General features: G+C 58.5%; 1 protein-coding gene across 1 annotated transcript; it reads left to right on the top strand.

Annotated features, from left to right (window-relative positions):
• Positions 1 to 1,553: 1,553 nt before the first annotated feature.
• Positions 1,554 to 13,976, top strand: LOC137444031 (coiled-coil domain-containing protein 33-like). Its single transcript, XM_068144345.1, has 4 exons — positions 1,554 to 1,898; positions 2,417 to 2,488; positions 12,942 to 13,067; positions 13,896 to 13,976. Exons 1-4 carry the CDS (start codon positions 1,554 to 1,556, stop codon positions 13,923 to 13,925), a joined length of 573 nt encoding a protein of 190 aa, XP_068000446.1. The 3' UTR covers positions 13,926 to 13,976.
• The last annotated feature ends 12,526 nt before the right edge of the window (positions 13,977 to 26,502 follow it).

Raw genomic sequence — 26,502 nt, 5'->3', positions numbered from 1 at the left:
CAGAGCCTGGGCTGCAGCAGGAGAAGTGTGGCCAGCAGGGCAAGGGAGGTGATTCTCCCCCTCTACTCAGCCCTGGTGAGACCCCACCTGGAGTACTGCCTCCAGTTCTGGAGCCCCTATTGCAAGAGGGATGTGGAGGTGCTGGAAGGTGTCCAGAGAAGAGCCACAAGGATGATCAGAGGGCTGGAGCTGCTTGCTGTGAGGACAGACTGAAGGAGTTGGGGCTGTTCAGTCTGCAGAAGAGGTGACCTCATTGTGACCTTCCAGGATCTGAAGGGGGCTAGAGGAAGGCTGGGGAGGGACTGCTCAGGATCTCAGGTAGTGATAGGACTAGGGGGAATGGAATGAAGCTGGAGGTGGGGAGATTCAGGCTGGAGGTGAGGAGGAAGTTCTTCCCCATGAGAGTGGTGAAGCCCTGGAATGGGTTGTCCAGGGAGGTGGTTGGGGCCCTGTCCCTGGAGGTGTTTAAGGCCAGGCTGGATGAGGCTCTGGCCAGGCTGATCTAGTGTGGGGTGTCCCTGCCCATGGCAGGGGGGTTGGAACTGGATGATCCTTGTGGTCCCTTCCAACCCTGACTGATACTATGATACTATGAAGTATCCCAGCCCCACCCTCTCCTCCCCACCGTGCCCCAAGGGGTTGAATAATGCACTTCTGTGCCTCTCACATCCATTAACACCTCCCAGCTGGGGGCAGGGCGAGACATTTCCCTCCCTTCCCTACCTTTTTCCCCCCCTCTCCCTGCCTCCCTCCTCCCCCAGCCTCCTTCCTCTCCCAGCCTCCTTCCTCCCCCAGCCTCCCTCCTCTCCCAGCCTCCCTCCTCCCCCAGCCTACCTCCTCTCCCAGCCTCCCTCCTCCCCCAGCCTCCTTCCTCTCCCAGCCTCCCTCCTCTCCCAGCCTCCCTCCTCTCCCAGCCTCCCCCCTCTCCCAGCCTCCCTCCTCTCCCAGCCTCCCCCTCTCCCAGCCTCCCTCCTCTCCCAGCCTCCCTCCTCTCCCAGCCTCCCCCCTCTCCCAGCCTCCCTCCTCTCCCAGCCTCCCCCTCTCCCAGCCTCCCTCCTCTCCCAGCCTCCCTCCTCTCCCAGCCTCCCCCCTCTCCCAGCCTCCCTCCTCTCCCAGCCTCCCCCCTCTCCCAGCCTCCCTCCTCTCCCAGCCTCCCCCTCTCCCAGCCTCCCTCCTCTCCCAGCCTACCTCCTCTCCCAGCCTCCCCCCTCCCCAGCCTCCCCCCTGCAGCAGGAGCGCTGCTGATGCAGGGAAGCCAATCGACAGCTGGGTGGCTCCAGGGGTTGCCCCCTGCTCAATACCTCCTGGGCTAATGCTTGGGGAAGAAGGGTTGGGGAGGGGGCTAGAGGGACCCCCCAAAAGCCTGCAGAGCTCCATCCCCTCCCCCCCCAACCCTTTCCCCTCCTCCCCAGAAGTCAGAGGCAGGGCAGGGCTCGGCTCAGAGGCTTTCCTTTCCCTACCACATCTCCTCTCCCTCTGCTCATTTCTCTCTAGGGGTAGGAGGTAACTAAAAGATCATTTCCCCTCCCCCCACTCTGTTATTGTCTCCTAAGATGTCCCAGGCAGCTGGACCCCCAGAGAAGCCAACTTGGAACACCTCCTTCCTCTTCCAAGGCCAAGCTGTGGCCGCCCTCTTCCCTGCAGACACAGCCCTGGCCATCGAGTATTACCCAGCCACAGCCACTGAGTCTGGACCCCCCCAGCTAAGGACGCTCTCCCTCACCCCCCACCGGCTCTGTCCTGAGGTACCAGGTTCTGCTCTCTCCCCCTCCCCAGCCTGGGATGCTCCTGGGCCCCTCATGCCCTTGGGGCACTCAGTGCTGCCCCTCAGCGGCGGCGTGCTCCGGGAGCTGCGGGCGCAGGGCTCTGCGGTGCATGTGGACGGCCTCAGCGTGCAGGTGAGCTGCAAGGGGGGGGTGTGATGGGACCTGGGGGTGGTGGGACCTGGGGGCACGGTGGGGGAGGGCATCTCCACCCCAGCATCCCAGGGGTTAGCCAGGATCCCTGCTTTGGACTTCTCCTGGAGTGTGGAGTGGGTCGGCTTGGAAGGGACCTTAAAGATCAGCCAGAGCCAACCCCTCCAGCCACGGGCAGGGACCCCTCCCACCAGCTCAGGCTGCTCTGGGCCTCATCCAGCCTGGCCTTGAGCACTCCCAGGGGTGAGACACCCACAGCTTCCTTGGGCAACCTGCTCCAGAGTCTCCCCATCCATCCTCACTGCAAAGAACTTCTTCCTCCTCTCCAGTCTCAGTCTCCTCTCTTCCAGCTCAAAGCTGCTGTCCCTCCTCCTATCACTACCAGCCCTTGCCAAGAGCCCTTCTCCATGGGGCAGCACCTGGGTGATGCCAAAGCCACCAAAGCCCTGGCAGAAAGCCAGAGGCCAGCACAGGCTGTGACCTTTCTTCTGCTTTCCCAGGGCATGGAGCTCCAAGCCACGTCCTGGGGCAGCCCCACCGTGGGGCTCTGCTTGCAGCTCCTTGCATCAGAGGTGAGGTGCTGGGGGAGAGGGACTGGGAGGATCCTGAGGGTCCCTTCCAACCCAACCCCTTCTGTGGTTCATGATTTAAAGAGGGAGGTTTGAATGCCCCAAGCCAAGGCTGAGGTCAGGATCTGTAGCTGGAGGAGCCCAGATTGCTCTCTCCCCAGAAGAAGCTGAGGCAGGAGTGGGAGCTGCGAGCCTGGAGGCAGGAGGAGGGATGGGAGCCTGGGATTTCACTGCAGTGAGGCCATTCCTCACCCATCCACCCTCTCAAAGGGATTCTGGTAGAGGCCCTTGTCTTCATGCCTTGCAGATCCACCAGGGTGAGCAGAGGGCTGGAGCTGCTCTGCTGTGAGGACAGACTGAGGGAGTTGGGGCTGTTCAAGCAGCCCCAGAAGAAGAGGATACAGTCTGCAGCTGTGCCAGGGGAGGTTGAGGCTGGAGGGGAGGAGAAAGTTGTTGGCAGCAAGAGGAATTGGCCCTTGGGCTGTGCTGCCCAGGGAGGTGGTGGAGTCCCCATGGCTGGAGGTGTTGCAGAGGGGATTGGATGTGGCCCTTGGAGCCATGGTTGAGCTGTCAGGAGGTGCTGGGTGACAGCTTGGACTTGATCAGATCTGAGGCCTCTTCCAACCTTATTAAGTCTGTGATTCCAGCCAAGGCTCCTGGAGACCATGGGGGTTTGGGGAGGCCAGGAGTGAGGTGAGACCTGCATGGAGCTACCTGTTGGCAGCTTCCTTGAGCCAACAGCAGCTTGGCCACCCAGATGAGTGGCTTTGGGCAGGCTGGTGGCACAGGGAAGTTCAGGGGCTGGATGGGCACCAGAATGAGCCCAGGGTGGGCCACGAGGAGGAGCAGAGGGCTGGAGCTGCTGTGCTCTGAGCACAGACTGAGGGAGTTGTGCAGTCTGGAGAGGAGAAGGCTCTGAGGAGACCTGATTGTGGCCTTCCAGGATCTGCAGGGGGCTCCAAGAAAGCTGGGGAGGGACTTTGGAGGGTGTCAGGGAGGACGGAGCAGCACTAGAAATGGGGAGTTTGAGATTGGCTGTGAGGAAGAAGTTGTTGGCCAGGAGGGTGGTGAGAGCCTGGCACAGGTTGCCCAGGGAGGTGGTGGCCCAGAGAGCCAAGCAGAGCCTGGGCTTGCAGCAAGAGAAGTGTGGCCAGCAGGGCAGGGAGGGGATTCTGCCCCTCTGCTCCACTCTGCTGAGACCACAGCTGGAGCTCTGGGGACAGCTCTGGAGCCTCTGTGCCACGAAGGATCTGGAGGGGCTGGAAGGTGTCCAGAGGAGGGCCAGGAGGAGGAGCAGAGGGCTGGAGCTGCTCTGCTGTGAGCACAGACTGAGGGAGTTGGGGTTGTGCAGGCTGGAGAGGAGAAGGCTCCCAGGAGACCTTCTGGTGGCCTTCCAGGATCTGCAGGGGGCTGCAAGCAAGCTGGGGAGGGACTTTGGAGGGGGTGAGGGAGGGATAGGGGTCTGGGAGAGCTCTGAGGGGGTCAGGAATGAGGCCTGGGCCAGGGAGGCAGCAATGGGCACTGACAGCCCAGAAGGCCAAGGGCAGCTGAGCTGCCAGTGCCCATTGGCAGAGGTGGAGGGAGAGGATCCTGCCCCTCTGCTGTGGGGTGTCAGGGAGGGATAGGAGTGGGGGGGGCTGGAGCAGCACTAGAAGTGGGGAGCTTGAGGTTGGCTGTGAGGAAGAAGTTGTTGGCCAGGAGGGTGGTGAGAGCCTGGCCCAGGCTGCCCAGGGAGGTGGTGGAAGCCTCCTGCCTGGAGGTGTTTGCAGCCAGGCTGGAGGTGGCTGTGAGCAAGCTGCTGTGGTGTGAGGTGTCCCTGGGCATGGCAGGGGGTTGGAGCTGGCTGAGCCTTGGGATCCCTTCCAACGCTGATGGTTCTGTGATTCTAACCTCAAGGCAAGGAGGGACAGGGAGAGTGGGGCAGGGAGAGGGGCAGGGAGAGGGGCACAGGGAGAGGGGGACATAGAGAGAGGGACAGGGAGAGGGGCAGGGAGAGGGGCAGGGAGAGGGGGACACGGAGACGGGGACATGGAGAGAGGGACAGGGAGAGGGGCAGGGAGAGGGGGACAGGGAGAGGGGCAGGGAGAGGGGCAGGGCAGGAGGTGGCTCCTTAGAGCTTCTACCCTCTCTCCAAACCTCTCAGGCGGGGGGTCAGCGGGGCTGGATCCGGGGGTGGTTAATCCCTCGGGGCTCGGCTCGGGTCCTGCCGCCGTCAGCCGGCTAAAGCGGCGCCGCTGCGGCCCCGGCGCTTCCCATCCCTCCCTTTCCCAGGGCTCTCGGGCACGTGCTCCTATTCCCAGGAAATCCGAGCCGGGGGCAGGCAGGGCTCCGGGCAGGGGGCTTCGGGAGAGGCTGTTCCACGTCTCCAGGCTGGTTAAGCGCGGTGATAAACGTCCAGCTGCCTCCCTGCCTTCCAGCCCCCAGCCCTTGCCGGTCCCCAGGGCTGCCGCAGCGGGGAGGAGGCAATTTTCGGCTGCTTTTCCCGGGCAGGAGGGGACCCTCCCTCCAGCCCCCCACCCCCCTAAGCCCTTGGCTCCGGGACAGCTTGGGATGCGACCCCTGAGCCTGACCGAGCTCATTCTGCAGGCCCCAGCCTCAGTCCCTCTCCTGAACGTGAATTCGGGAGGGCTGTGGATGCTGCAGCTTCTCCGGGGGCTGCTGGGGAGAGGGTCCTGGGAGTGAGTGCCCGGAGCGGGGGAGGGGAGGGGTCAAGGAAAAGGAGGGTGGGGGGGGTGGGGGGGGTGTCTGTGCGTGATGAATTATTCACGTGGGTGTCACTAAGTGCAGAATTAATCCCTTTGCTTCCAGCTGGCTGCTGCACTAAATTACCTCTCGCAGTCATGCGGGAAAGTGCTGCGGAATTCATTTAGCTGATTATTGTTTTGATCCCGGAGCTCTAATTCTCTTTTCCCCCCTCCCCTTCCCTTCTTTCGCTTCTCCCCCCCCCCATCTCCTTCCCCCCTCCAGCCCTGCCTTAATATATGTAAGAGCTGGGAGTGGAAACAACCAAACAAGGTGCGGGGGGGGAGAGGCAAGGGAAGGCAGAGCCGGCCCTGGGCTCCCTGGCTGCTTAATTCAGGCGGCGGCGGCGGCTCGGCCAGGCAGGCAGACAGACAGACCCCGAGCCATGCAAATCAAGCAGGGAGCTGCTGGCGGCCAGGGTGAGGCCAGGTTGCCCTCCTCCTGTCTGCCAAGGATCCTTTCTTTTCTCTTTTCCTTGCCTGGAAGGCAGGATTTGGTCTGAGGGAGATGCCGCAGCCCAGCTGGCTGTGATCCTGGGCAGCTCCCCCCCGCAGGTAGCAGAGGTTGTTGGGAGCTTGCAGGGGGAAGAAACTTCCCTCAAGCCCTTCAGGCAGCTCCAAGCTTCAAGGGATGCTTGAAGGCTGGATTTCCAGGCTCTCAGCTCAGGGATTAGTCCTGAGCTCGGCTTATGGACAGCAAGAGGAGGCCAAACAGGGGCAGAGAGGAAGAGAAAGCAGTGCAGGACCTGAGGGACACAGGGCAGACTTTGTCCTGGGGCTGCAGGGAGTCACAACGTCCCTGCCCACCCTGGGGGTGTGAGGAGCCCCTGCACCCCTGCCTGTCCCTGGCTGTGAGGAGCCTCAGCACCCCTGCCTGTGCCTGGCTGTGAGGAGCCTCAGCATCCCTGCCTGTGCCTGGCTGTGAGGAGCCCCTGCACCCCTGCCTGTGCCTGGCTGTGAGGAGCCCCTGCACCCCTGCCTGTGCCTGGCTGTGAGGAGCCTCAGCATCCCTGCCTGTGCCTGGCTGTGAGGAGCCTCAGCATCCCTGCCTGTGCCTGGCTGTGAGGAGCCCCTGCACCCCTGCCTGTGCCTGGCTGTGAGGAGCCTCAGCATCCCTGCCTGTGCCTGGCTGTGAGGAGCCCCTGCACCCCTGCCTGTGCCTGGCTGTGAGGAGCCCCTGCACCCCTGCCTGTGCCTGGCTGTGAGGAGTCCCTGCACCCCTGCCTGTGCCTGGCTGTGAGGAGCCTCAGCATCCCTGCCCATCCTGGGGGTGTGAGGAGCCTCAGCACCCCTGCCTGTGCCTGGCTGTGAGGAGCCTCAGCATCCCTGCCTGTGCCTGGGTGTGAGGAGCCTCAGCACCCCTGCCTGTGCCTGGCTGTGAGGAGCCTCAGCATCCCTGCCTGTGCCTGGCTGTGAGGAGCCTCAGCACCCCTGCCTGTGCCTGGCTGTGAGGAGCCTCAGCATCCCTGCCTGTGCCTGGCTGTGAGGAGCCCCTGCACCCCTGCCTGTGCCTGGCTGTGAGGAGCCCCTGCACCCCTGCCTGTGCCTGGCTGTGAGGAGCCTCAGCATCCCTGCCTGTGCCTGGCTGTGAGGAGCCTCAGCACCCCTGCCTGTGCCTGGCTGTGAGGAGCCTCAGCATCCCTGCCTGTGCCTGGCTGTGAGGAGCCTCAGCACCCCTGCCCATCCTGGGGGTGTGAGGAGCCCCTGCACCCCTGCCCATCCTGGGGGTGTGAGGAGCCCCAGCCCATCCTGCAGCATCCTTGCTTATCCTGCCCCCTTCCCTTGCACCCCATGGCCTGCCCCAGTCAGGTGGCAGTGCAGAAGGGACTCCCTGAGCTCATCTTGGTTTCTTTTCCTGTTTTAGTGTGGGGAGCTGCCAAAGGCTTTGCTTGCCTGGGCTGCTTCTGCTCCCAAAGAGCAGCTCAATAAACCCTGGGCCATCTGCACTCCCCAACGGCCTCGAGTCAGGTGTCAAAACCTCAGCTGCTCTCTGGCCTCTCAGAGATTCCACCCACTCCTCCCAGGGGTCTGGGTGCTCCTGAGCTCAGCTTTGGCTGCTCAGGGAAGTGCCCTGAGGTCTAGGGCAGCTTCTAGGGCATCAGAGAATCCCAGGATCCGGGCTGGAAGGGATCATGAGAGCGTCATCTAACCCAACAAGCCCAACGATGGGTTAAAAGGGGCTCCCCGCTAAATAGGACTCATCCCCCAGGACCTCTGCGGGGTCTCAAACCCCTCTTCCATTAGCAGTAGCCACGGGGAAAGGCTCTGGAGCAGCTGCTTGATTAAAAGCCTGCCACCAGGGATGAGCCAGCAGCAAAAGGCAGCGCTGAGGTGCAGCCTCCCACCCCCCCAGCCCTCTCCCGACCCCTCCTAGAGGCAGCAAATACCCCCGGGTTTGCCCCCCCCCCCCCAACTCACCTCTCCCCCCCCCCCCCCGCTTTCATCCCCCTGCACTTTGCCGCTTTGGAACCTAAAAGGAGAACAAAAGGCTTTGATCAGCTCCGGGAGACAAAGGAATCAAAGACCTCAGCAAAACGCCGAGGCTGGAGGGAAGGAAAGGCTGCGGCTGGGAAACAAAACCCAAACCAAACCAAACTGTTGCGGGAGGAAAAGCTGAGGCCAAACGCAGACACCTGCAGCCTCCCCCGGCTGCAGCCTCCACTCCTGCAGCCTTCCCATCCTGCAACCTCACCCCCCTGCAGCCTCCCCCCCTGCAGCCTCCCCGACCTGCAGCCTCCCCACCCTGCAACCTCCCCCACCAGTATCCTGTTCCACCTGCAGCCTCCCCCACCTGCAGCCTCCCCCCCTGCAGCCTCCCCCCCCTGCAGCCTCCCCCCCCTGCAGCCTCCCCTCCTGCAGCCTTCCCATCCTGCAACCTCACCCCCCTGCAGCCTCCCACCCTGCAGCCTCCCACCCTGCAGCCTCACCCCCCTGCAGCTTTCCCACCCTGCAACCTCCCCCACCAGTATCCTGTTCCACCTGCAGCCTCTCCCACCTGCAGCCTCTCCCACCTGCAGCCTCCCCCCCTGCAGCCTTCCCATCCTGCAACCTCACCCCCCTGCACCTCCCCTCCTGCAGCCTTCCCATCCTGCAACCTCACCCCCCTGCAGCTTCCCCACCCTGCAACCTCCCCCACCAGCATCCTGCCCCACCTGCAGCCTCCCCCACCTCCACCCTTGCTCAGCCCAGCTCAGCCCTTGGGACCTTCAAGGTCAGCTCAAGCCTCTGTGCCCCTCTGTGCTGAGCACCCTGGGTCCTGGCCAGCCTGGGTCAGTGGGCTGAGGCACACAGGATGAGGTTCAACAAAGGCAAGCAGCCAGGTCCTTCACTTGGGCAACAACAACCCCCTGCACTGTCCAGGCTGGGGGCAGAGTTGCTGGTGTGGAAAAGGGCTTGGGGGTGTTGGTCTCAGCCAGCTGAAGATGCCCCAGCATGTGCTCAGGTGGCCAAGAAGGCCACCAGCATCCTGGCCTGGATCAGCAGTAGTGTGGCCAGCAGGAGCAGGGCAGGGATTGTGCCTCTGTGCTCAGCTCTGGGGAGGCCACTCCTTGAGTGCTGCCTTCATTTCTGGGCCCCTCAGCACAGAAAGTGCTGGAGTGGGTCCAGAGAAGGGCAACCAAGCTGGGGAAGGGTCTGGGGAGGAGCAGCTGAGGGGGTTGGGGGGCGTTTAGCCTGGAGAAAAGGAAGCTGAGGGGAGACCACAGCTCCCTGCAAGGGCCAGGTGGGGGTTGGTCTCTTCTCCCATCAGACAAGTGACAGGAGGAGAGGAAACAGCCTCAAGCTGCCCCAGGGGAGGTTTAGGTTGGACAGCAGAAGAAACTTCCTCCCTGAAAGGGTTCCCAGACCCTGGCACAGGCTGCCCAGGGAGAGGGCTCTACCCCCAGCCCTGGAGGGGATTCAGAGCCGCAGGGAGGTGGTGCTGAGGGCTGCGGCTTAGCAGCAGCCTGGGCAGGGTTGGGAAATGGTTGGCCTGGAGGAGGACCCTTGGGGTGTTTGCCAATCGAAAGGGCTCCGTGACACTGTGGGGGCGTGCTGGCAGGTGGGGACAGCCGCTGGCAGGAAGGGACGAGCCAGGGCCGGAGAGTTTTCCAGGCAGGGAGGAGAAAACGCAGCAGGCTGGCGGCAGCCGGAGCTCCCCCAGCCTCGTGGAGGGGAGGGCTGCCGGCTAGGGGCAGAAGCAGCTCCGCGCCTGGCACCCGATTGTCACAGTGACGAGGTGCAAACTGTCACCACGCCAGCCTGGCCACCCCCCACTTCGGAGCTGGCAGGCAAACGAGGGGGGAGGGGGGAGGTAGGGAATCGCCATGTGCTTCCCTTTCTGCCTGCCTGGCTGGCTGAGGTTTGAACTCCACTTTGAAACGTGGAGAGGGTTTTAATCCCCAAATCGTGTGGCAAGGGGGTGCAAGGAAGGCTCATTTTGGGGAGCATCACTCTGCCAGAGAGGGAGGGGGAAGGCTTCTTTGGGGGAGCATCATCCTTCCAGGGGGATACAAGGGAGGCTTCTTTGGGGGAGCATCATCCTTCTGGGGGATACAAGGAAGGCTTCTTTTGGGGGGCTACCATCATCCTCCTCTGCTCAGTGTCTCCTGCTGCTGAGCCAGCAAACCCTCCGAGGCCCTTTGGCTCAGCAGCAGTGCTGCCAGTCAGTCTGCTGCTCGCCGTCTCTTAATGCTTGGACTCGGTGGTTTTGAGAGGTCTTTTCCAACCCCAGTCACGCTTCCCTGATCGACAGCTGTCAATCAAAGGGTTACAAGCTGCACCACAGCATCGTGGCAGAAGGCAGGAGAGAGCCAAGCTGGTGAGGAACCTCGGGGGGCGGGGATGGGGGGGAGCCGCGGGAAACCAACCCAGCAAGCAAGCAAGCAAGCAGGGAATGTCTTTGTTAAGGAAAATTTGTTGCTTTCCACCCAGGCGTCCCAAGGGATCGTTCAGGGCAGCGCTAATTGAATTAGGAGGACGCGCGGCTCGGCCGGGCAGGGCTGGCGGGGCCGGGCTGGCCTTGGCTGCAGCCGCGGCGGGGAGCAGCTGGCCACCGGGCCCGGTAATTGCAGCCTGAGCCCTAAACTGTTGCATTTTGCATGATGTTATCCTCCCTCATCCCTTCCCCGCGGCAGGGCGGGGGAGCGGTCCTCAGCCCGCCTTTGATGCTGGAGGAGCTCGGGAGCGGCGCAATGAAAGGCTGCGGCGGCGGCGGCCCCACAAGGGAGGTGATGCTGATGGTGTTAATGAGGAGGAGAGGAGGAAGGGCACGGAGATGCCTCCGGACGCCTCCTCCGGGCTCGCTGCCCTCGTTAGCTGCACTAACGAGGCAAGGCTGAGGTGCGGGCACGGAGCTAGTCCCCAGCGAGGGCCACTTCGCTGGTGCCCACGCCCGCGGGCAATTAGGAGCAGGCAGCCGGCTGGATTGCTCAGCTGCTGAAGCCGGGAGAGCCTCTGCAAGGTGGGGAAGTGTGGGGAGGGGCGAGCCAGGGTAGGCTGGGTCATGGAATCGTAGAGGCACAGAATGTTTCAAAGTGGAAGGGATCCACAAGGAGCACTGAGGCCAACTCCCTGCTCCTCACAGGAATCATGGAACCGTACAACACAGAATGGTTTGGGTTGGAAGGGACCTTCAAGATCAGCCAGTTCCAATCCCCCTGCCATGGACAGGGACACCTCACGCTACAGCAAGTTGCTCAGGGCCTCATCCAGCCTGGCCTTGAACACCTCCAGGGAGGGAGCATCCACAGCCTCCCTGGGCAACCTCTTTCAGTCTCTCCCCGCCCACGCTGGAAAGAACTTCTTCCTAACCTCCAGTCTCAATCTCCCCTTATCCAGCTTCATTGCATTGCCTGTCATCCTATCACCACAAGCCCTTGTCCAAAGTCCCTCTCCATCTCCCCTGCAGCCTCCTTCAGGTACTGCAAGGCCTCTGTAAGTCTCCCTGGAGCCTTCTCTCCTCCAGGCTGAACAGACCCAACAGAACCATCGAATTCTTTTGGCTGGAAAGCCCCTCTAAAAATCATCAAGTCCAACTGCTGACCACTGAACCATGCCCCCCAGGTGCCATGGCCACACGTTTCTTCAACACCTCCAGGCATGGGGACTCCAACACCTCCCTGGGCAGCCTGTTCCAGTGCCTGACCGCTCTTGCAGCCAAGAAATGGCTTTCCTATACCCTTTCCCCATGCTCCCCAGCGAAATAAGTGGATGCTGGGGTTTAGCAAGGGTGCCAGTGGGGCAGGGCAGCTCCCTCCCACCGCCCAAACCTGCCCCTGCTGCCGCTGGCCTCCCCGGGTCCGGTGCTCGCCACCCCCGCTGGGCTGCCCGGGTCCGGGGCTCGCCGTCCCCGCTAGGCTGCCCGGGGCCGGGGCTAGGCTGCCCGGGGCCGGGGCTCGTCGTCCCTGCTAGGCTGCCCGGGGCCGGGGCTCGCCGCTGCCGGTGACCTTGGCAGCGCTGGCAGCAGCAAGGAGCACGTGGACTCTATCACTTATTCCATTAGCTCCAACTTCCCCCTTCTAACTGGATTAACCAGGAGTCTATCAAAGGCAGGCTGGCGGAGGAGAGCAGGGCCGGCAGGGCCCGGCGCGGGAAATGAGGGGCAGGCAAATCACATTAGGGCTGCCGGCAGCGTCTGGCAGGGGGCGGCTGGGATGCCCGGAAGGACAGCGCCCGGTAGGCACCGAGGCTGGGACCAGCACCCGCTGGAGAAGAGGCTTTTAGCATCCCTGGGTACCAACGTGCTGCCCTCCCAGGACGGGTTGAGCTGGGCGTGGGGCTGCTCCTTTCTCCTTCTTCTCCTCCTTCTCCCCTTCTCCCCTTCTCCTTCTGCTTCTCTCCTTCTCCTTCTCTCTTTCTCTCCTTCTCCTTCTCCTTCTCCTTCTCCTTCTCCCTTTCTCTCCTTCTCCTTCTCCTTCTCCTTCTCCTTCTCCTTCTCCTTCTCCTTCTCCTTCTCCTTCTCCTTCTCCTTCTCCTTCTCCTTTTGTCCTTTTTCTTCCCTTTCTCCTTCTCCTTCCCCTTTTCCTTTCCCTTCTGCTTCCCCTAAACATTCCCCTTCCCCTCCTCCTCTTTCTCTTCCTCCTCCTTGCCTTGGCAGCCCAGCATTAGAATCACAGAATCACAAACTCTTGATGTTGGAAGAGACCTCTGAGATCACCAAGTCCAACCACTCCCTAGAGCCTGCAATGCAAGCGCTGCTGCTCAGCCATGTCCCTCAGCACCACATCTCCGCACCCCCAGGGATGGGGACTCCACCACCTCCCTGGGCAGCCTGTCTCAGTGCCTGGGAACCCTTTCTGTGAAGAAGTTTGTCCTGGTACCCAACCTGAACCTCCCCTGGCACACCCTGGGGTCCTGTCACTTCTTGTGTATGAGAAGAGCCCAACCCCCACCCTGCTCCAGTCTCCTTCGAGGGAGTTGTAGAGGGGGGTGAGGTCTCTTCTCAGCCTCCTCTTCTGAAGGCTGACCATGTCCACTTCCCTCAGCTCTTCCTCACAGGGCTTGTGCTCAAGGCCCTTCACCAGCTTGGTTGGTCCCTTCTCTGGACCTCAATCACTGCAGCTTGGCTCTCTGCCCCAAGCTCCTCTTGCACTTGGCAAAGATGGGATGAGCATGGCCAAGCCCATGGCATCGTGGGGATGTGGCTGGTGGGACAGGTGCCATGCAGTGGGGTGGCCTCTTCTCATCCCTATCACCACATCCATCCCTCCCACAGCTCACTGCCTCTCCCTCCACAGAGACCAACAGAATTCCTGACCCCCCTGGGCAGTGATGCCCATCCCAGCCTGGGCCTCACCACCACCAGCAGGCTCAAGAGGGGTGAGGAGCCTCATGCAGGCCCTGGGCACCCATTTGATTGCCAGGTAAGAAGCCAGGAGAGCAGCTGGCACTGCCACCCCAGCTCCCTGCCCTCTGCACCCCCCTGCTAGCTCCATGCTGGTCTTTACCTTGCCTTGGACCAGTGAAAATCAGTCAGAAGCCCCCTCCCAGCTCTGTCCTCTCCTCCCAGGTATGCACTGCTGGGAGCAGCAGGGCTTTTATCCACAGCCTGGTTGCACCAACCACTTCTGTTGCCATGCCCAGGGAGCATCAATGCCTGATGGCTGGTTTTGGGGGGCTGGAGTCGTGGGGTGGGGGGGAACAAAGCCAAGCCAGCATCTCACCAGCAGCACTCTCTGGAACAGCTTCCATCTGATTGCTCAGAGCCACTTAGCCCATTCTCTCCTCTTCCCCTTGCATTATGGGGGAGACCTCAGGCACCTCCAGCTCCTACCTTCCTGCTCCAGGGGGAGGGGAGGGGTGGGGAGAAATTAAAACATAAAAGAAATAAGAAGGAGAAAAGAAAATGGCAAAGGCAGCTGCTTCTCCTCCTCCACCACCTCTTTGTACTGCTAAATGGAGCCCTTGGATTAATTCAGACCCAAGCCTCCTGCTCCTAATACCTTCCTGCACTCTCAGCCAGCTGGCTTTAAAAGCTAACAGGTCATTAAACCCCAATTCTGCTTATTAAATAGCTGGGAGGGAATTGGGGGGGGGGGGGGGGGGGAGGGGGGGAGGGGGGCTGCTCTTTAGTGCCCCAAACCACACCACCCCCCCCCTTCTACTCCCCTCATCCCCCCTCACCCCCCAGTTATTCCTCCAACCCAATGTCTTCCAACCCCTCCTTCGACACAATCCCTCTCTCTCCCCAGGACTCAGGCTGTGCAGCAAGGAGAAAATGAGTAATAAAATAACAGCCATAAAAAAACACATTAATAGCATCAAGAAAATAGAGGAAAAAGGGCAAAGTGATGAATTTTTTTGTTGCTGTTGCTGTTCCCTCCTCCAGCTGTTTGAATTCCTCCAACCCACTGAGCTTTATTGCTTTTTCCCTTGTCCATGCCCAGCCTAATGGAAACCTGCAATGGGGACCGGGGAGGGGGGCAAGGGTGCCTCCAGCACGGCTTAAATGCCTCTTGGGTGGACTGAGCTGCCCCAGGGCTTCAGAGAAGCCCCCAGGGTTGGCCACCCCCCCCCCAGAATCCAAGCCTGGCGTCACTATGTGGCGTGTGCCAGGCGTTTGCACCCCCTGGCACCGCTTGGCTTTGCTTCACTTCACTCCTGCTGCTGCTGCCCCCTGGAAGCCTCCTCCCCGGCTCCTCTCCAGGGCATGCGAGCCAGGGGGGGGGGGGATCGGGGAGCGGCCGGAAGGAGGAAGGCTCTTCAAAGCCTGAGGAGCCTGGGAAGGCCTCCGCAAGCCTTGGGTGGCTTTGCCATCTCTTTTCTTTCCCCGAAGCATCGCTGGGGGCACGGAGGTTCCTGCGCCGCTGCCCAGCGCCCAGCCCGCGGCGGCAGCCTGCTAGCAGCTGCCTTCGCCGCTCATTGTTCTTGTGCCTGCTTCTTGCCGCTCCTTCTCCGTTCGCATTGTTTGCTTCCCCCGGTTGCTTCTCTTTAGCGACGTTTGGTTTTACCTTGCCTTGGGGCTTTCGGATGTTAAGGCAAACTGTTAGTGGCTCCTATTTCTCTCTTTGCTTCCTTGCATTTTCGTTTCGATTTGTTTTCAATTTCATTTTGATTGCTCAAGTTTTATTTTTATTCACTTTTTAGGGTCGAATTTTTTTTGCTTTTAGTTTTGGTTTTTTTTTTTTTGCTTTTTATTTTTTCCGTTTTAATTTTTGTTCCTTTTCCATTTTATTTTCATTGACTTTTACTATTATATTAATTTGTCTTTCGTTTAATTTTTCTTTATTTTTATTCTTATTTTTCATTTTAGTTTTACTTTTTCTTTAGTTTACTTTTTCTTTATTTTATTTTTAGTTTTATTTTTAGTTTTACTTTTTCTTTATTTTACTTTTGTTTATTTTAGTTTTTTATTTTAGTTTTAGTTTTAATTTATTTAATTTTAATTTTAATTTTTAATTTAATTTTGATTTTTATTTTTCATTTTAATTCTAATTCTAATTTAAATTTCATTCATTTATAGTTTTCTTTAATTTTATTATTGCCATATTTAGTTTTATTAATTTTAATTTTAATTATTTGTATAGTCATTTATTTTTATTTGTATTTGTATTTGTATTTGTATTTTTATTTTTGTTTCATGTTTCATTTTTATTTCCCTTTTAAGTTTTATTTATTTTTACTTTTATTTTTCTTTACTTTTATTTCTATTTTTATTTTTTTAATTTTCATTTTTATTGATTTTCCCTTTTTAGTTTTACTTATTTTTTACTTTTGCTTTTATTTACTTTTTTCTATTTTTATTCACTTTTATTTTTATTTATTTTCATTTTTATTTCTATTTTTTCATTTTAATTTTTATTTATTTCCCTTTTTAGTCTTATTTATTTTTTACTTTTATTTTTCTTTACTTTTTGTTTCTTTACTTTTTTGTTTGTTTTATTCACTTTTATTTTTATTTATTTTAATTTTTATTTCTATTTTTATTTTTTCACTTTCATTTTTATTGATTTCTATTTCTATTCTTAATTTCATTTTTATGTCTTTTAATTTTTTGTTTCATTTTTATTTCTATTTACGTTTATTTATTTATTTTTATGTTTGTGTTTATTTTATTTTATTTAATTTTACTTTTAATTTCATTATTTATTTATCTTTTTTCTACTTTTATTTCTTTTTTTCTACTTTTATTTCTATTTTCATTTCTATTTTAATTTCTATTTAATTTCTATTTTCATTTCTATTTAATTTCTATTTTAATTTCTATTTCACTTCTATTTTCATTTCTATTTTCTTTCTATTTTCATTTCTCCTTCTCTTTCTGCTTTTATTCCTATTTCTATTCCTATTTTCGTTTCTATTTTTTCTATTTTCATTTCTACTTTTATCCCTATATTTTTTTCTCCCCCCCCCCAGCCTAAAGCACGAATCCTTTCTGCTGGCCTCAGCAAGCCCTTGCAGAAGTCATCTCCTGACAGCCTGGGGAATCGGGGCTGACACCCTGCTAATGGAGCCTGTGTAGGAGAGGGAGAAGGGACATGACAGGCTCCGAACCCCCCGCAGTGGGGGTCTTGGGCGGGAACGAGGAGGGGGGGAAAGATGTCTAAGGGGGGGGGGGAATCTTGGCTGATCACAGCCTTGTCACTTCTTCCCGGGGCTGCTCGGGCTGATCAAACCGCGATCCCCCCGGCTCTGCCCTGCGGCTTCGGAGGTGCTGCTCTGGATCCGCTCCTTAATGCGCTCATTAAAAGCTGCTGGCAGGGGTGGGGAAGGAGGAGAAAGCCACGAGGAAGAGTGTCAGCGACGGAGAAGTGGAAAAAGACCTTGGAGACGCCGGGGGAAACCCTGCCCTGGTCCCATGGAGGCAGCAAAAAATCCTCTGCGTGGGTTCGGGCCGGGATGTTAGACACCCCCCCCCCCCCCCATCCCGCCTCCACCCCCCGCCGCCCTCTGTGAGGCTTTGCGAGGTTTGAGGCTGGTTGAGCTTTCTGACCTTAGGCTGAGCTTTCTGCTGGGCTCAGCCTAAGCGTGTTTTCCTACCCTCCTGCCCTCTTGCTGAAGAGATTTGTGCCTCTCTCTCTCTCTCTCTCGCCAGCCGATGAATAATTTACCAGCAGCACTTAACGCTTAGGAGGGCGTTTTCTCCAGCCTCATCAAACATTTGCTCCTTCTCCAAAGCCTTTCTTTCCCTGCTCCCATCACCCCTAGCCCGCTGGCCTGGCCGTGCTGGGTTCTTGCAAGCCAAAGGGCCCTTTGCAGGGCTGCAAGACTGAAATGCCTTCCCCCCCCTCCCCTTGCTGGCGCTTTCTTCACCTCAAATGAGAGTTCAGGTGTGCAGATTGTCCCCTCAAAAACACACCCTGGTGTGGAAGAGCAGGCGGTGGTGGTGGTGGTGGTGGGTGGGGAGCAGGGATTCTTGCATTGGGACCTCTTTGCTGGCCTCATTTCCATCTGCTGAGTGATCTCTGAGGAAAATGGGGGGGGTCCTGCACCTGACTACATGATCTGGAAGGGGACCTCCAGCATAGACAGCCACTGCCCAGCCCAGCACCTCAGGGCCTGGTCCTTGTCTGCTGGCAAGGGGACAGGAGGGTGTGAAGGATGAGGGTGCTGAGAGGTGTGAAGGTGCTGAGAGGTGTGGAGGTGCTGCAAGGGGAGAGGGAGATGTGAAGGCTGAGGATGCTGCAAGGGAAAAGGATGGAGCACAGGGAGGAGGTGCTGCAAAGGGTGGAGGGGATGCAAGGACCAAGGGTGCTGGAATTGGTGAAGGTGCTGCAAGGACCAAGGGTGCTGGAAAGGGAGGGGAGAAGGTGCAAAGAATGAGGCTGCTGTGAGGGGAGAGGAAGCTGCAAGGGGAGAGGGTGCTGGGAAGGATGAAGCTGCAAGGGGAGAGGGTGCTGGGAAGGATGAAGCTGCAAGGGGAGAGGGTGCTGGGAAGGATGAAGCTGCTGCAAGAAGCAAGGTTGCTGCAAGGGGCTGTGGGTGCTGCAAGGGGGTAGGGTGTTGTGGAGAGGGAAATGCAAGGGGAGAGTGGGATACAAAAGATAAGGGTGCTGCAAGCTGAAAGGGCAGAGACAGTACTGCAAAGGGGGGAGAGGCTGAAGTGCCCAAGGGTGCTGTAAGACATAAGGGTGCTGTAAGGGGAAAGAATGCTGAGGGAGGAGAGGGGGATGCAAGAGGAAAGGGTGCTATGAGGTGAGAGGGGGCTCCAAAGGGGGAGGATGCTTCAAGGGGTGTGGGTGCTGTGAGGGCAGAGGATACACAGAATGAGGATGGTGCAAGTGAAAAGGATGCTGCAAAGGGAGAGGGTGATGCAGGGCGTGAGGATGATGCAAGGACCAAGGGTGCTGCGAAGGGAGAGGCGGATGTGAGAGGAGAGGGGGATGCTAAAGGGAGAGGGTGCTGCAAGTGGTGTGGCGGCTGCAGGCCTGAGGATGCTGTGAGTGCCGAAAGTACCTCCCGGCCTCTGCGCTGCCGCTCTCTGCTCTGCAGTCCCAGTGCGCGGCTCCAGCCCCATCTAGCGTCAGCCACATAGGCTGCCGCTCCGCGCCCGGAGCTGCGGAGGCCTGGGACCTGCTCCCCCCTGCCCCGGGGGATGCTGCTCCCCCCTGCCCCGGGGGATGCTGCTCACCCCTGCCCAAAGGGATGCTGCTCACCCCTGCCCCGGGGGATGCTGCTCACCCCTGCCCAAAGAGATGCTGCTCACCCCTGTCCTGGGGGATGCTGCTCCCCCCTGCCCAGGGGGATGCTGCTCACCCCTGTCCTGGGGGATGCTGCTTACCCCTGCCCCGAGGGATGCTTCTTACCTCTGCCCAGGGGAATGCTGCTTACCCCTGCCCAGGCGGAATGCTGCTCACCCCTGCCCAGGGGGAATGCTGCTCACCCCTGCCCAGGGGGATGCTGCTCATCCCTGCCCAAAGGGATGCTGCTCACCCCTGTCCTGGGGGATGCTGCTCATCCCTGCCCAGGGGGATACTGTTCACCCCTGTCCAGAGGAATTCTGCTCACCCCTGCCCGGGGGGATGCTGCTCAACCCTACCCTGGGGGATGCTGTTCATCCCTGTCCAGAGGAATTCTGCTCACCCCTGCCCAGGGGAATGCTGTTCACCCCTGCCCTGGGGGATGCTGCTCACCCCTGTCCAGAGGAATTCTGCTCACCCTTGCCCGGGGGGATGCTGCTCAACCCTACCCTGGGGGATGCTGTTCATCCCTGTCCAGAGGAATTATGCTCTCCCCTGCCCCGAGGGATGCTGCTCACCCCTGTCCTTGGGGATGCTGCTCACCCCTGCCCCGAGGAATGCTGCTCCCCCCTGCCCAGAGGGATGCTGCTCACCCCTGCCCAGGGGGATGCTGCTCACCCCTGCCCAGGGGAATGCTGCTCACCCCTGCCCCGAGGAATGCTGCTCACCCCTGCCCCGAGGAATGCTGCTCACCCCTGCCCAGGGGGATGCTGCTCACCCCTGTCCTTGGGGATGCTGCTCACCCCTGTCCAGAGATGATGCTCCTCTAGCCCAATCCTGGCCGTGGACATCAGGAGCAGCTTCCAGGCTGGGTTGAGGCTGTCCTGCTCTTGCTCTGGCCTCAGTGAGCTCCCAGAGGCACAGGGCTCAGCATATGGTGGACTGGGTGGGATTTCCTTAAAATCCTTTATGCCAGTGCCCAGAAGAGGTCCTTAAACCAGCTGGTGTGAGCCCAGGTCACATTTTGTGCCCATTGTTCTTCTCAAGGGGATTAAGAACTCATCACTTCCTTCCCCTCTTCTTTAATGAGCTTTTTGCCCTGGTGATGAGGAGCCCAGTGCTCAGTTGGGTGCTCAGAATGGTCCAAGGAGAGCTATTTAGGGTGGTGGGGGCTCAGGATGGTCCAAGGAGAGCTATTTAGGGTGGTAGGGGCTCAGGATGATCCAAGTGTAGAGGGTCAAGGTGCTCAAGATGGTCCAAGGAGAGATATTTAGGGCGGTGGGGGCTCAGGATGGTCCAAGGAGAGATATTTAGGGTGGTGGGAGCTCAGGATGGTCCAAGGAGAGCTATTTAGGGTGGTAGGGGCTCAGGATGGTGCAAGGAGGAGCTGCTGATGGTGGTGGGAGTTCAGAGCAGCCTGTGCTGCCTGGTGCTGGGTGATCTCAGTGTGCTGACTCAGGGTGTTGAGAGATTGATGGTGGCTGCTGAAATGCAAGGGGAGGCTATCAGCCAGCCAAGTGGATTCATCAGCAAGCAGGACACTAATGCAGGGTCACAGCACCAGCAGTAAAACCCCTGCCAGCTGAAGAGTGGGGCACAGCAACCCCTGTCACCAGGGCTGGAGACACCTGGAGGTTCTCTCTCTTCCTTTTTGCCCCCCTCCACTTCTTCACATCAGCAGCTGCTGGAAGCATGTTTGTTTTGAAGGACAGGTGAGGCTGCTGTCCTAGGGCCCCATCCTGTTCAATATCTTGATTGATGATCTGGAGGAGGGGATGGAGTCCATCAGCAGGAAATGTGCAGCTGACAGCAAGCTGGGGACAGGAGTTGAACTGTGAGAGGGTAGGAGAGCTCTGCAGAGGGACCTTGCCAGGCTGCACAGATGGGCAGAGGCCAAGGGCAGGAGATTGAACACATCCAAGTGCCAGGGGCTGCACTTTGGCCACAGCAACCCCAGGCAGTGCTGCAGGCTGGGGCCAGAGTGGCTGAGAGCAGCCAGGCAGAGAGGGAGCTGGGGGCAGTGGTGGAGAGCAGCTGAAGAGGAGGCAGCAGTGTGCCCAGCGGGCCAAGAAGGCCAAGGGCATCCTGGCCTGCAGCAGGCAGAGTGTGGCCAGCAGCAGCAGGGAGGTGATTGTGCCCTGGGCTCAGCACTGCTTAGGCCACAGCTTGAGTCCTGTGTCCAGCTCTGGGCTCCTCAGTTTCAGAAGGCCATTGAGAGACTTGAAGGTGTCCAGAGAAGGGCAAGGAGGCTGGGGAGGGGTCTGGAGCACAGCCCTGGGAGGAGAGGCTGAGGGAGCTGGGCTTGCTTAGCCTGCAGAAGAGGAGGCTCAGGGGAGACCTTCTTGCTCTCTGCAGCTCCCTGCAGGGAGGTTGTCAGCAGCTGGGGGTTGGTCTCTTGTGCCAGGCAGGCAAGCAGCCCCAGAAGAAGAGGACACAGTCTGCAGCTGTGCCAGGGGAGGTTGAGGCTGGAGGGGAGGAGAAAGTTGTTGGCAGCCAGAGGAATTGGCCCTTGGGCTGTGCTGCCCAGGGAGGTGGTGGAGTCCCCATGGCTGGAGGTGTTGCAGAGGGGATTGGATGTGGCCCTTGGAGCCATGGTTGAGCTGTCAGGAGGTGCTGGGTGACAGCTTGGACTTGATCAGCTCTGAGTTCTGTCCCAACCTCACTGATTCTATGATCCTAAAGAAAACCCTCCCAAGACCCAGAAGGAGCCCAGAGGCAGAACCTGCTCCCCTCCTCTGATCTCAGGAGGGGGATTTCATAGAATCAATCAGGTTGGAAAAGGACTTCAAAGCTGATCAAATCCAAGCTGTCACCCAACACCTCCTGACAACTCAACCATGGCTCCAAGGGCCACATCCAGTCCCCTCTGCAACACCTCCAGGGATGGGGACTCCACCAGGCTGGCCTCTCTGATAAGGGACATGGCTGAGGACATCACTCTGCCTGTCCCCCACTGGAGGGGGACAGACAGCAACCTGGGCTGGTGGGAGGTGTCCCTGCCCATGGCAGGGGGGGTTGGAACTGGATGATCCTTGAGGTCCTTTCCAACCCAAACCACTCTAGAGCTCTATGATTGGGATGGGAGGGGGGAGGGCCAGAAACAACCCCCAACAACCACTTTCTGCACGCACCGGGAGCTTATTCAGCCAAAGTTGACTCTCCAAAGCCATCCCACCTGCTCCTAGCTGCTGGGTTTCTCTCTTTGGGCTTTTGCAGGGTGGTTTTTGTTGTCGTTGGGGGTTTGGGGTTGTTTTGGAGGGGGGTTTTGCTCCTTTTTTTCCCCTTCCTCTGGGAGCGAAACGACCCAGGAGCGCCTGGCGGAGGAGCCGCGGTCCCCGCTGCCGGCACCGCCGCTTTCCTCAGCCTTATCTTAAAGAAGCAGGCGAGCGGCGAGGGGCAGCCGCGGAGCTGTCAGCTCTCCAGCAAGGATCATTCCCTCGCTGATTTCTTCCCCCCCGCCCGGCTCCCTTCCCCAGTGTCACCCAGGAGCTTTTATTGCCTTGTAGGAGACGCTATCAGCAGGCGGCAGCTGGGCTGGGAGCTTCCTAGAGATGGTAATCGCCCCCCAACACCCTCCCCACCCCCCTATTTCCCCCTTCCTACCACCCTCCTCCTGCTTTGGAAGAGGCCAGAAGATGTGGTGTCTCTATTAACACCGACTCGGCTCACATGAAGAGCTTCTCAGTGCAATCCAATTAAGTCTCCAATTGAATTGTAATGCTTTAGCTAATATATAGCCCCCCCCCAACCCCTCCCTTCCTGCTTCCCTCCATCCCTGCTGCACAGGGAAGGAGTTCAGCCTCGGTTTCATCAGATAAAAAGCCATTTATTTACTGCCTCTTCCTCGGCTGGTGCCTCCTGAGGAGGTGTCAGGGGCTAGGAGGCTTCGTGGTGCCCCCAGGGAACATGGAACACCCCCAGGGGGACTGCAGAGCCCCAGGGAAATGCTTTGGTTTGCTGAAACTTTTGTCCCGCTGAGAAAGCCACCCAAATGTTGTCCCAAGGATGGGGCTGGGTACTAGTTTGTGCCCAGGGAGAGGCATTGGGATGGGGTTGGGTACCAGCTTGTGCCCAGGGAGAGGCATTGGGATGGGACTGGGTACCAGTTTGCACCCAAGGAGAAGCATTGGGATGGGGCTGGGTACCAGTTTGTACCCAAGGAGAGGCATTGGGATGGGGCTGGGTACCAGTTTGTAGCCAAGGAGAGGCATTGGGATGGGGCTGGGTACCAGTTTGTAGCCAAGGAGAGGCATTGGGATGGGGCTGGGTACTAGTTTGTAGCCAAGGAGAGGCATTGGGATGGGGTTGGGTACCAGTTTGTGCCCAGGGAGAGGCATTGGGATGGGGCTGGGTAGAGGTTTGTGCCCAGGGAGAAGCATTGGGATGGGGTTGGGTACCAGTTTGTGCCCAGGGAGAGGCATTGGGATGGGGCTGGGTACCAGTTTGTGCCCAGGGAGAGGCATTGGGATGGGGCTGGGTAGAGGTTTGTGCCCAGGGAGGATCATTGGGATGGGGTTGGGGGGAGGTGATGGACAGGAGGGAGTCTGGGCAGGGTCTGACCTGAGAGCAGCCCTGGGGAAAAGGCCTTGGGGGTGCTGGGGGAGGAGAAGCTCAGCAGGAGCCAGCAGGGAGCACTTGCAGCCCAGAGAGCCAAGCAGAGCCTGGGCTGCAGCAAGAGAAGTGTGGCCAGCAGGGCAGGGAGGGGATTCTGCCCCTCTGCTCCACTCTGCTGAGACCACAGCTGCAGCTCTGGGGCCAGTGCTGGAGCCTCTGTGCCAGGAAGGATCTGGAGGGGCTGGAAGGTGTCCAGAGCAGGGCCAGGAGGAGAAGCAGAGGGCTGGAGCTGCTCTGCTGTGAGCACAGCCTGAGGGAGTTGGGGTTGTGCAGGCTGGAGAGGAGAAGGCTCCCAGGAGACCTTCTGGTGGCCTCCCAGGAGCTGCAGGGGGCTGCAAGCAAGCTGGGGAGGGAGTTTGGAGGGTGTGAGGGAGGGATAGGGGTCTGGGAGAGCTCTGAGGGGGGCAGGAATGAGGCCTGGGCCAGGGAGGCAGCAATGGGCACTGGCAGCCCAGAAGGCCAAGGGCAGCTGAGCTGCCAGTGCCCATTGGCAGAGGTGGAGGGAGAGGATCCTGCCCCTCTGCTCTGGGGTGTCAGGGAGGGATAGGAGTGGGGGGGCTGGAGCAGCACTAGAAGTGGGGAGCTTGAGCTTGGCTGTGAGGAAGAAGTTGTTGGCCAGGAGGGTGGTGAGAGCCTGGCCCAGGCTGCCCAGGGAGGTGGTGGAAGCCTCCTGCCTGGAGGTGTTTGCAGCCAGGCTGGAGGTGGCTGTGAGCAAGCTGCTGTGGTGTGAGGTGTCCCTGGGCATGGCAGGGGGTTGGAGCTGGCTGAGCCCTGAGCTCCCTTCCAGCCCTGCCAGTTCTGGGATTCAATGACATCAGGCAGAGGAAATGCAGCCAACAGCTCGCTCTCTCCTGATGGTTTTACTACAGCCAAGAGAGGGCACTGGGATTTGTTCCTCCTCCCACCCCCTCTCTAAGCTTCCATGGCTTTTTCTTTCTTCTCTGCTGTGTAAGTCGGAGCTTATCCCATCTGCAGGACAATGCACGGCTGGAGCTGCACTGCTCCTCCAGGGCCACCTTCCTTGTTGAGCTGGGGGCAGACCAGGAGGCAGCAGCAGCAGCAGCTGGAGCACTGCCAGGGGCTCGGATTCCTTCACCCTCACAAAGTGCAAGGAGTTCATCTGTCCTCAGCCCCGTTCCAAGGGCCACTGCTGGCCCTTCTCCAGCCAGCAACGAGGTCAGGCCATGCCACGAGGGTGCAGAAGCCTCTGGGCCAAGCTAATTGTTATTTTGGGGGGGGCATTTGGGGATCTCTTGAGGTATTTTTGCCTCCTGCAGGATTTTCCTTGGCAGCTGCCTGCACGCACTGCACTGCTTTGCTCTGCCTGCAGATGAATTGATTCCAGCTAATGGGAGACATCAAAGTGGCTGGGAGCAATTTGTTAAGTAAATAAAGAGGGGGGGGAGGAGGGGGGGGGGGGGGGAGAGCACACCAGGCTTGGTCTAAGCAAATACAGGGAGGAGAGGGAGGCTCATGAAAGGCTCTGAAGGCAGAGGAAGCTTCAGAGGCTTGGAAATGATAGAGCAGGGAGGGGGAGAGGAAAGATAGTGAAGAACAAATAGTGAGTGTGAGGAGTTTCAAAGCTTCCTTCAGCTCAGACACAGATCCCCAGCCTTTCATCCCAGGCTCCTGGGGGAAGGAGAGATGCAGCTGACTCCGTGTGGATTGGAGATAGGAGGTGGAAGGGGGGGGGGGGGGGGGAGAAGGAAAAAAGCTGCTCAAATAACCTTAAATGGGGCCCTGCCCCCTCTCAGGCAGTGCCAGGGTGATGCTGCCTGCTGCAGGCGGTGGGGAGCAGTGCCAGGCTGGGAGTGAAGGTTGGGAACCAAGGTCTGGGGATGGTTTGCCAGGCTTTGAGCTCAGAAAATCTGTGGCTTGAAGGCAGCAGCAGGATAACCTTAAATGTGGCCCTGTCCCCACCAGGGGGATCCTGCCTGCTGCAGGTGGGGGGGGAGCAGTGCCAGGCTGGGAATGAAGGTTGGGAGCAAAGGCTGGGAGCAAAGGATGGGAATCAAGGTCTGGAAATGGTTTTCCAGGCTTTGAGCTTAGAGGAGCTGAAATTTGAAGGCAGCAGCAGGGTAACCTTAAATGTGGCCCTGTCCCCACCAGGGGGATGCTGCCTGCTGCAGGTGGGGGGTGGCTGAGCAGTGCCAGGCTGGGAGTGAAGGCTGGGAGTAAAGGTTGGGAATCATGGTCTGGGAATCAAGGTCTGGGAATGGTTTTCCAGGCTTTGAGCTCAGAAAAGCTGTGGCTTGAAGGCAGCAGCAGGATAACCTTAAATGTGGCCCTGTCCCCACCAGGGGGATGCTGCCTGCTGTAGGTGGGGGGTGGCTGAGCAATGCCAGGCTGGGAGTGAAGGCTGGGAGTAAAGGTTGGGAATCAATGTTGGGAATCAATTTTGGGATTCAAGGTTGGGGAATGGTTTTGCAGCCTGTGAGCTCAGAAAAGCTGTGGCTCGAAGGCAGCAGCAGGCAGGGAATGCAGCTGGCCAGGCTGGGTGAGCCAAGCCTGTGCATTATTGATGGAGCAGATAATTGCAGGCTTCTCAGAGGCTCTTTGATGAAATATTGATGGCAGGGGATGAGGCAGGGCTGGGTTCCATCAGCTTACACAGGCCCCTTTGTTCCCTGACAAACACCCCAAGGAGAGGAGGATGCAGGAGGCAACCATGGGGGGGGAGGCAGAAGAGCTTCTGTGGATGCCTTGGGAGAGAGATGGATGGAGGGGAAGCAGTTGGGGAAGAGCATCCCTCGGTCTTCAAAGGCTCTGAGTTCAATCTCAGGATGCAAGTGAGGTCTGCTCAGGGAGTTTTGGTCTTCTTGGCATCAGGCCTAAGCCAGTGGCAAGGCTGAAGCCCAGGGATGCCCAACTTATGGAATCAGAGAGCTGTCAGGGCTGGAAGGGAGCTCAGGGCTCAGCCAGCTCCAAGCCCCTGCCATGCCCAGGGACACCTCACACCACAGCAGCTTGCTCACAGCCACCTCCAGCCTGGCTGCAAACACCTCCAGCCAGGAGGCTTCCACCACCTCCCTGGGCAGCCTGGGCCAGGCTCTCACCACCCTCCTGGCCAACAACTTCTTCCTCACAGCCAAGCTCAAGCTCCCCACTTCTAGTGCTGCTCCAGCCCCCCCACTCCTATCCCTCCCTGACACCCCAGAGCAGAGGGGCAGGATCCTCTCCCTCCACCTCTGCCAATGGGCACTGGCAGCTCAGCTGCCCTTGGCCTTCTGGGCTGCCAGTGCCCATTGCTGCCTCCCTGGCCCAGGCCTCATTCCTGCCCCCCTCAGAGCTCTCCCAGACCCCTATCCCTCCCTCACACCCTCCAAAGTCCCTCCCCAGCTTGCTTGGAGCCCCCTGCAGATCCTGGAAGGCCACCAGAAAGTCTCCTGGGAGCCTTCTCCTCTCCAGCCTGCACAACCCCAACTCCCTCAGTCTGTCCTCAGAGCAGAGATGTGGCTCCTGAAATGTTAACAGAGCATTTGAATCATCAGAGGGAAACACTTACAGGCACCCAGGGCATGGAAATGGGCTGCTGCCATCAGCAGAGCCACCCAGGCACTCTGGA

This window comes from Melanerpes formicivorus, unplaced genomic scaffold, assembly GCF_026170545.1.
Source record: "Melanerpes formicivorus ecotype bairdi unplaced genomic scaffold, bMelFor1.0.p_v2 SCAF_10, whole genome shotgun sequence".
NCBI classification, from domain to species: domain Eukaryota; kingdom Metazoa; phylum Chordata; class Aves; order Piciformes; family Picidae; genus Melanerpes; species Melanerpes formicivorus.
Note: the sequence above shows the minus strand (reverse complement) of the source record. Positions and strands in the feature narration are given on the sequence as shown.